General features: G+C 35.2%; 1 protein-coding gene across 1 annotated transcript in view; it reads right to left on the bottom strand.

Moving 5' to 3' along the window:
- Positions 1–1,531: 1,531 nt before the first annotated feature.
- Positions 1,532–10,008, bottom strand: part of PPP1R42 (protein phosphatase 1 regulatory subunit 42) — a 19,737-nt gene continuing 11,260 nt past the window's right edge. The window contains exons 5-8 of the mRNA XM_044424341.1: positions 6,557–6,674; positions 6,133–6,264; positions 5,226–5,379; positions 1,532–1,610 (exon numbers count right to left, since the gene is read on the bottom strand). Coding sequence (XP_044280276.1) covers positions 1,532–1,610; positions 5,226–5,379; positions 6,133–6,264; positions 6,557–6,674 — 483 coding nt within the window. The remainder of the gene's footprint in view (positions 1,611–5,225; positions 5,380–6,132; positions 6,265–6,556; positions 6,675–10,008) is intronic.

Raw genomic sequence — 10,008 nt, 5'->3', positions numbered from 1 at the left:
ATGTAGCCAAGAAAATTAAAGGTTTAAAGTTTTGATATAATTTGTAATTAGGAAATGGGGTCTGGGGAAAAGTTGATTTAAAGGGCAAACAGCAAGGGGCAGGATCCTGTTAAAAAGTTGTCCTAAAAATGTTGAACTTGCATTCAACTATACTGCTTATGTCTAGAGTAGTGCCACTGATTTCTATAGAATGACTCTAGACAAAATGTCTGATCACTGTAGCTGTAATTTCTTCAAGATGAACATTGTTCCCTTGGGGATTTTGGTTTTACATGCACATAATCGCAGTTAAGCTGAAGAACATGAATTTAAGCCAGTTGGCACTGTCTCTTAAACACATTTTCTTGGCATTAGAGACTTTAAAAACTATTGGAACATATTTCCAAAAAGTGTGTTGTAGGCTGTTATGTAAACCTGTTAAAATTCCAAGTTGTTAAACTGAGGGCCAAAATAGAGAGCACAGGGGGATGCATTAGTAGTCCCATTGTTTTACAACAACTACAAAATGTTAGGGATGCTTAAATCTTTTCTCTTTGAGTTAAAAAGCATCTGGGGACATTTTATTCAGAGTAACAGCCTTCAGGGAAAGGAGTTACATGCCACCTTGTCTTTTACCACCTAATCTAATTAGCAGCTATGTTGTGTGTCAGTTCAGATAGTATACAAAACAGAGGATAAAGCAAAGCATTTTCAGAGAGAAAATAATTACCAAATAAAGAAAATCAAGTGAAGTCCAAAATTCTGGGTGTCAAAAGGGCCAAATACGGTATGCTATCCATATGATGCTCTAAATTTGGACACTCATAACTGGAAATGACTTGAAAGTCTAGAGAGTTGTAAGAGCACTATGTCTGAATAATGGTATAGTGCCATGATCCAACTGGATTAATGGGTAAAAGAGCAGTGTCAATTGTGTATACAAGTGTGACTTGCAACATACTGCTGCAAGTGCAGCGTTCTCCTGTTCTGTGATCCAAGAAGCAACATCAATGCACTTTTCCCAGATATTCTATTACTTTTCCTTTCTACCCAAGTTCATTCCCCCATCCCACAATATTCAGCACCTTGTGACCACTGAGCATGCTCAGTCACACTGGGCTGCTTTTTTACATATATAAATATTGGCGTTTTTGTAAGCCTCTTCACCAAGGATCGTGCCATAGTGGCTTCATAAAGACTGGAACATAAATAACGATGTTGCTCTCAGTATATAGGATCTACAGATAAACTGCAAGCTGTACCAATGTTTTAGATTGAATGGGGACTCAGTTAAGTATCACACCTTTTCTCATAAAAAGACAACACACCATATTTTAAAGTTTAAAACATGAAGTTACATATATTTGATTTATAATATGAATACTGATATAGTTTTATGAAAATTTCCTGTGTATGCAGGAAAATGTTAAAAAAGGGTTTGTGATTAAAATATAGAGCTCTTCCCATTGAATTCCGTTTTTCTTTAGAGTTGACTCTGATGCACTCCATTTGTTCTGTTAACACCATGAAAAGATCTCTTTCCAGAGTCTGTTTACTGAGGCATTTGCCTAAGGAGGTGAGGTTCAAACAGTTCTTTCTGCACACTTCGAGAACTCTTGAAGTCTGAATGGCTGCATGAACAAAATATTGTAAAATGAGATATAAAAACATTTGATTTTTGGATGCAATCATATTGAGTGGCATTTGTCTCCATGTATGTGTTTATATTCTATGCTTATTCTATATCCGATAACTTAGATTTCTCCTAACTTCTACATACACTTGTCTAATGCACATCAGGATTACATTCCACATGGCATGCATTTACTTCTAGAACTGCATTAAGTTTGCAAATCCCATACACACTTTCCTATTAAATCCCACTCAATTCAATATACACATAGAATTGCACTTTTTCTGTTTGTCTCTCTCTCCTTAGACTGATATCCATACAAACTATATATGATTAACTTTCTAACAGATGTTTATTCAGAGGTAAGACCCATTGTGTTCAATTAGGTTTACTCCTTAGATGTACAAAGAACTGCAGCTGAAATTTTAAACAGGCAAACTTAAAATAATGTGCTGAAGATACATATTGTCCTTGTACAAAAATATACAGTAACAGTACAGTTATCATGCATTTTTAAAATAAAATAGCAAGCACTACATATTTGGCAGTAAAGTATTTTACACAGCACTTGTATACTTGTCTACTCAGAAGCAGGTGCCATCAAGTTTAATACGTATTATTCCCAGGTACGTAAATATATAGGATGACAGCCTTAAACATAAATTGTTTTATATGCTCTTGATGATGTGCCACCCCAGTAAAAATACAGAGCTCTTATTCTCTAACTTTCAGCTATCTAGTGTCCAGTGATATTTAAATTCCTTTAAAGTCATTTACATATGTGAAGAATACTACATAGATGAAATTGCCATTCATCTTAGTTTTTGTTTCCTAGATTATTCTAACAAATATATCTGTACTTTAATGGCAAGATTCAGCTAAGCTGATCTGCTGTAAGGATAAAATTCCACTTGTCTCTCTCTCTGACCAGGAGCAGAGAAGCCTACTGCCAGGAAAGAAGAGGCACATTCAGAATTCAACATACTATTGGGTGTTTCTGAAATATGTGTTAAACCCACGATTAGTACTGTAAGCCCTGATATGTCTGATGAAGAAGGGAGGGGCCTGGGCTGTGTCCAACATTTACTTTCCTTGAAATCAGAACATGATCTGCACTTTCAGTGGGCTGAAAAGAATTCTAGAGCACAAGAGCAGTTTCATAGTTTACTGATATACTCAGACAGCCTGAGATCACATCCTATATGTTTATATCCATTACACATATGATAAGCACTATGCTTTTTATTACATAGATTCTGTGCATACAAACTTGAACAAAGCATTATTTTCTTGGTAGAAGACTTGGGTCCAAACTACATATGAGACCTGCAAATGCGTCTCATATTTTTTTAAATGCACAAATAGCTGGGGGATGGGGCAAATCAGGTTCAGAACATGTTTCTGGGTAGTTCAAGCCTTTACTTCTCCATTTCCTTGAATGAAATCGTCTACCCTCCAAAAACTGCTAATATACATGGAGAAAATACAAATATAACTCAGCTATTAATGAGGCTAATAGTTTTAGGGTAGCTATTTTGATTGGACAATAGCACTTTCCCACACTTTTTCATTCCTGAGAGCCCCATTACTTCTTTTGTCTCTGCACCTGCCTTTCATCTGTTTGGACTGCCTTCTGATCTCAGACTGCCTCTCTAAACTATGCTTGTGTTTCATCCCTCAAGCAGAAACTTCAGCCAACCATCCCAAAGTCTGATCCTGAAATCCCTGGGCTTTTTCTTTTCCTTCAGGAAATAGTTACTTTCCTTCAGTTTTCACAAAGGGAATTTTTCTGTATTTCTCTTGTGTATTTACATTGTTATTTGTTTTGTTGTAAAGTTCTGAAACCTTTAATAGCTAGCAATGGTACACAAAAGCAGTAAATAAATATATAAATAAGTGACTTTCAAGAAAGGTCACCTTAACTTCTATCAGGCCATATGAAACTTGCAGCTTCTCATGGATTAGCACAGGATGCTAATCACATGTCTCTTACTTTTTGTCTAGTTTATCTCATACTCTGAAAATACTGACCTACTCATACAATCAGCTCATTAAGGGTAAGTCACCATTCTGGGTTGTCAAGTTGTTTAAACCCAGTAAGTGTCAAGTATGGCTTGTTTTAAGGTTTGCCTGACCCACAATGAGCTGTTGTGTCATCCAAATGCAGCAAAATATTTCACCATGGAGTGTAGGAATTGGTTAGTAATTTTCTCAGAAAAAGTGCCAGACCTCCCTATTACTCTTCATTATCTTGCAGGTATGACTGCTAGTGTCAGTACCTGAGTGGCACTTCAGAAAATCATCACTTGTTCACCGTGCTTTTTTTCAACTCCAGAAAATGGTGCAATTATGTTAATAATTTTAAAAATTATAATTTTTCTGTTTGCTTATCCAGAGTATGCAAGTGCATACTTAAAGCTGACTGATATATCTTTCCAAGTCAATTTGTCTGTTCCAGCTGTGGCTACTGCAGTTCACTGACAGTTCTAAAACAAATGCAGGAATATGCACAAATTTAATGGCTGGGAAATAAATGGAGGGGAATTCTGCTACATTTATGTCTGGGAACTAAACAGGGAAAATTTGAGCAGCTACATTAACTAATGCTGTTATTGCAAGTATGCAATACTTCTTCAACTGTGCTGGCAGACAGTCTATGTCCAGACCTGGATTCAAAATGCTAGTTGTTAACTTTTAAAGTTCTAAATTGCTTGGGGTCAGGTTAACTAATGCAACATCTCCTCCCATATTTACCTATCCAGACATTCAGATCACTGAATGAGGCCACCTTCAGGTGCCTCCACCAAATGAGATGAGGTTGGTTTCCTCCTTCTTGGAGGGGGCAACTCATATGTGGAATGCTTTTCCCAAAGAAGCTCCTTTAGTACACACATTATGACCTTTCTATTCTCATTGCATTTACTATTCTCCTGCTCATTTCATGATGTTGTAATGGTTTTATTCTTTACTGAAGTTTTTATCTTGGTTTTATTCCTTGCTGATGGTTTTAACTTGGCTTTATTCTGCATTTTTTATTTTAAAAGTTTTTAAATGTGTGTTTTAGATGTATCTTACGGAGTCCAGAGAATTTTAGTTATTGATAGATATAACAATACAATAACTAGGATATTGAAAAGGCAAATATTTTTAAACCAGAAAAGCTGCTTTTAGAGAAATTGGGATTACAGAAGTGGCAGCAAGGTGTGTGTATAAATATGCACAACCCTTTCCCTTTCTATTATTTCCCATTCCAAATTACCTCCCAGAGGATTTCATCCTGTTAAGTTCTATATGTAAATTTAAAATTCCATGGAGATAAACCCTGCCAGTTTTTCATTCAAGAACAGTAATCAGGAAACTGTTGCATACATCTAGTTATGATATCCTAGCTAATAATAAACATCTACATACTATAAAATGCAAAGTGACAATTTTAATCAGAATTTTGTTAAACAATATGAACTGACAGAGGCAACAATTATGAAGCAGGAATTGATCTGAGATCAACACCAGGTAGTATGTCCTCTGTGTTAGTTCAGGAAAGTGAAAAGTTTTTCTTTTTAAGTTTTATACACTAATCTTAAACTTCAAAAGTATTTGAAAGGGACTGTACCTGATTTTTTCAACAACTGTATTCTCAAAAGTTGGTCGGGATTCTTTATTGTAAGTAGGTCTATGCACTTCAGACAAAATAGCAAAACTGGGCTTTTCTTTGACCATTGGGAAGTAGTAAACTGGAAAATGGGGATGTACTGAGTCATTACTATCTGTAGAATGCAAAGATATAAAAGTATTTATTATTCAGGGAATTCTGCCAAAATATTAAACAAAACAATTAAGGGATTGCACCTGCAAATCATATAATAACTAAGTAAAGTAAAACCAGTTAGAGCATTTCTCAAAACCTAATATAACCATTACTAATATATATGTTTTTTGTGCTATAGTCCCCAAAAACATTATCCAAGCAAGAAAAATTCTTCTTAAAATTGGAAGAATAATTAAAATGATGAAGAAAGAAAAATATCCTTACTGCTACTAATTTTCTAGAGTAAGACTCTAGAAATTAGGGAAATAATGTTCCTATGCCAGCCCCCCCTCCCAACATTGCCTGGGGAGGGCAGCATAGGATAGTTTGGATTCTGAACACTGACTCACAGTTGGGAAGTCCCCTATCTAGTCACTAAGAATCTTACCAGCTGAGTTCCTAGGTCAGTGTCAAAGGAGACACTGAGGAGAGAGGAGACTGGTGGGGCCAGAATATGAGGTATCCCAAAGCCACTCCAACTCCCTTTCTCCTCTGAGACACCATTGTTAGGCAGCCAAAATGTAGAAAATTCTTGAACTATTAACCTATTCTTACATTACTACTGAATTATTGGAAATGGTCTTTATTTACACCAAAAGACTTAAAAAATTCCCTAGCAATAATCCTCAAATATTACAGCAAAATCTCCCTAAACATGTTCCCCTCTTAAATGTTGATCCTGTAAACAAATGTGAGGTTATAACTTGTTTACCAAAATGTGAATATGATGAATGCTCATTCATCATGCTTTCTGCCCTGTTTTTCTTCCTGGCATCTCTGGAAGCTTTCCAATTCATCAAGAATTGTCTTTCCATTTCTTTAATTTCTTTTCCATCAAGGGATTCTGAGAAGAAAATGTTGTAATATTGAAGTCAACAAAAAGCTAGTTTACTCTGGGTTATTCAATTATTTTATAGATGTAGCTCTGCTAGTTTTAGGAAGACCAGAGCAAAACATTTTTTAGTGGGTGTTGCCCTTTTGCCATCTGTGCTTTAGACACGAGGCACCAGTTTGCCTCCCTGCTCTTCACCTCTTATGCTGGATTTGTACTTGTATTTGCAGGAAGTCAGTTGTAATTTCATATGCTTAAATATACACTTTAAAGAAAAGCACTCTATGAGGATACATTATTTTACCAAGAGATTTTGACTGTACTATAACCCTGTCCCGGTACTTTGGTTTTTGGCAAACAGGATTCCCATTCAGCTCCATTTTGCACAGTTTGGGCCATACACCAAGAACCAACTCCAAGTCCTGAAAAAACAGATGAAAACACATCAATACTTTTTTTTATGTAGCCCCAATATGTCATTAATTAATTTATTTGATTAAATGAGAGCTGCCCATAAAGAATTATTGCAACTACCTTTACTAAGTACAATAATAAATAGAATATTATATATGAAATAAAAAGCGCACATATCTTTGGATTATTTTTTTATTTTACCTATGATTTTGACCAACCTTGGTTTTTACTTTCTCTCTATATGTTAAATATTCAGGAGCATTTCCTGACCCTTAAACTTTTAGTGGTGTTTTGGGGAGTAGAAGCAATAGGAATATTACCTTTTGTCAGTCCTGTTCCATTGATACTTCTCATACTCAATACATTACACTTTTTATTTATATTTCTGCAAGTCCTTTAAAATTATTAGTATTAAAATTTATACTTTATTTCAAAGCAACACACTCACATGCCCTTTAAAATACCACTGATTAGCTGGTTGATACAGAAGGATATGAACTGAATCTGTTGCCCTGCTTCCTCCCTCAAATAGCTTAGTGGTAAATTTTGAAGCTTTTTGAAAGGGCTCACCATGCACAAAACCAGCTCTTGGATCAATGAAGGGAACTATGTGAAAAGCATCTATTTGCACATGAGACTCTCCATCCAGATGGAGATACTTTCAGCTTAAATGTACAATCAAATTTCCTAATTTATTCAGAAATTTAAGATGGTACTTTCCCCCTTGTGCCTGTATATTATCCAGGATCACCTAATCAAAGGCAAAAGCCAGAGAGGAAAAGCTGTTAATTGCTCTCAACTGTCTTGTATTATGGAAATACCGTATCTTTGAAGAGTTAATCTTCAAGCTTCCTAGGGGAGATATTAAATGGAAAATGAAAGACAACATGGGCAGCAATGTGCAGGGAGGAAAATGCCATAATACGTTCCCTATATAAATATGCTGCTTCTGAAACATTAACCCCAAATAAAATGTTGAGTAAGTAAGTAATAAATGTTTAATACATTTATATTTACAATATTGTTGCATATTATTGTATAAAATATGTTACGTAGACAGAAATGCATGTTTCTTATATATAAAATGTATCAAATTTTTACATTTATGTATTAAATTTCAAATTGCATATTTATGCAATCTGTCATTTCATTTTTCAAATTTAAACAAAGCTTATGTATATGCAAATGCATTTGCTCACATTTATTTCTTATTAGCCTTGCCTCTGTTTTGTCTTTACCACTGTCAACTGTACATTGTGAGATCATTGGAGCAGAGACCTGTCCTATCATTCCTCACAAGAGGAAAAAAGGCAGAATATCAATGCAATGCAATAATGTATGTGTGTACATATGTTTCACGTATAGGTATAGATCTAAATGATAGCACGAACAGCATCAGTATATTAACATGCTTGAAAAGAATGCACTTCAAAAAATTAATTCAACTAAAGTAGATTTAAAAATGCAAAACAGTATATATTTCTTGGAACTCTCAAAAGTGTGCAGCTAAACTGTGATGAATGTGCCCGCTGAATTTTGTGGTTTTTGTTGACTACTACTCAGTTGATAAATGATCCAGAACATGCTCACACTAGGGTATGTTTATCTAAGAACATACTAATCCCATGCTGAAATATGATTACCCTTTGGATACGCTCTAGTTGTTCATTGCCTTCCTGTCTCTAATAAAGTGCTTTCATTTTACAGCTTTTCAATAAGCTATACTAAAGGGACTAGACACTTTTTTTGGGCAGTCTCTGTTTGATAAATGATCATGTCATGCTATCACTTAGAGGTCTGCTACAAAATACTAAAGAGCAAATTATATTCTAGACACACTGGGGGGGTAAGAGCCTCAGATGACATCTGTATTACTGGCTATAGGCTTCTTCCCAATTAATGATGGTCATTTAAGAACCTGCATTTGACCAATACACTCCAATTTTTATCGGTTGTGTCTAGCTCAAGTGCCCTAACTACATCTGTAGACAGCAATTTGTCAGTATTTTGACGGTCTGCCATTATCTCTTTCAGAAAATCTATATTTTTTCTCTTGTTTCTGACTGAATTGTGAAGTGAAAGAATTCATCTTTTTGATATCTTGTTGTCATAATCAATAATGGCCAAAGGTTGAATAAATTAAAGATTTATAACCATATCATCAAAACTCTGAACCAACCCAAGCCGTTCAGATAAAAACAAGACTTCTACTGCTGCAGATAATTTAACTTCAATCTATAAAGCGATAATCCACAGTTCTAAGCATAAAGAGGTTCTCTTATATAAAATGGAAACTACATCCTTGTATAGGCATATACCACTCAGTGTGCATAACTATTTCCTTTAGAAAAGAGACACTTTTGCACTTCACAGGTTTTGGACTGTAGTAAATATGTATAACTTATTGTATCAAAGGTTTATAAGTGTCTCATGCCTCTAATAGAAATTAAAAGCAGCACATTTCCCTACCACCACTCCCCATACACACACAAATAAGCAATTTGCAGAAATAACTGCAATGTTTCATAGATCTCATAGTGAAAAGTTCTTTTAAAACTCTCTATCTTAAGTCATTGTATTAACTGTGCAGAAAAAGACTGGAAATGAGAAACAAATCAGGGCCTATTTGAATGATGCTTTTCTCCACTCACCTCTATATATAATAGACAGAGACTATTCTTAGTCTTACCCGACATATAAAAAGTAGGCTGTAGGATGATCTGAACTGGCCACAAAAAAGGAGCAAGCAAGCAAATTTAGGTGGAAGGGGATCATTTTTTGGTTAAGCCTGCACTATTTTTTATGAACAAAATTTGCTCTGGTGATAGTTATTTCTTCTGGTTATAAATCTAAGAAACTAATCTTATATGCAAAACATAAAAGCAACTCCTATTTATTTTAACAGAGACACACAGCCTTCATTTCTCAGATCATGCAAGTACTTCTTAATGAGCTAAGAAATTCATCATTCACCTTCAAGACATATTATCAATGATGTCAAAGTCAGCAATCTTAATCATTGGTTTGGTGGTCTGTACAGAGCACAGGAGCACCATATCTGTACTCCAGGGTGTTGTGATGATCTCCCTCCTCACAGCAACTTTTTAGAGTAATATTTTTAAATTTTAAAATCTACGAGCATAAAAGTCCCCTGCTAGATGAGGCCAAAGGCCTGTCTAGTCAAATAAAGTGGTGCCTCACACTTTGAACAAGTGTGAAGCACCACCCCATCATTCTTGCCGCTTTCTGAAGCAGTTCTGGAAGTCCTCTTTCATTCCTGTCTTTAGTTGCTCTGTCATGGCTGCCTCAATGTGCTGAAATGATTAATCTTGAATTGACATT

This window comes from Varanus komodoensis, unplaced genomic scaffold (assembly GCF_004798865.1).
Source record: "Varanus komodoensis strain SLA01 unplaced genomic scaffold, ASM479886v1 scaffold14_1, whole genome shotgun sequence".
NCBI lineage: Eukaryota > Metazoa > Chordata > Lepidosauria > Squamata > Varanidae > Varanus > Varanus komodoensis.
Note: the sequence above shows the minus strand (reverse complement) of the source record. Positions and strands in the feature narration are given on the sequence as shown.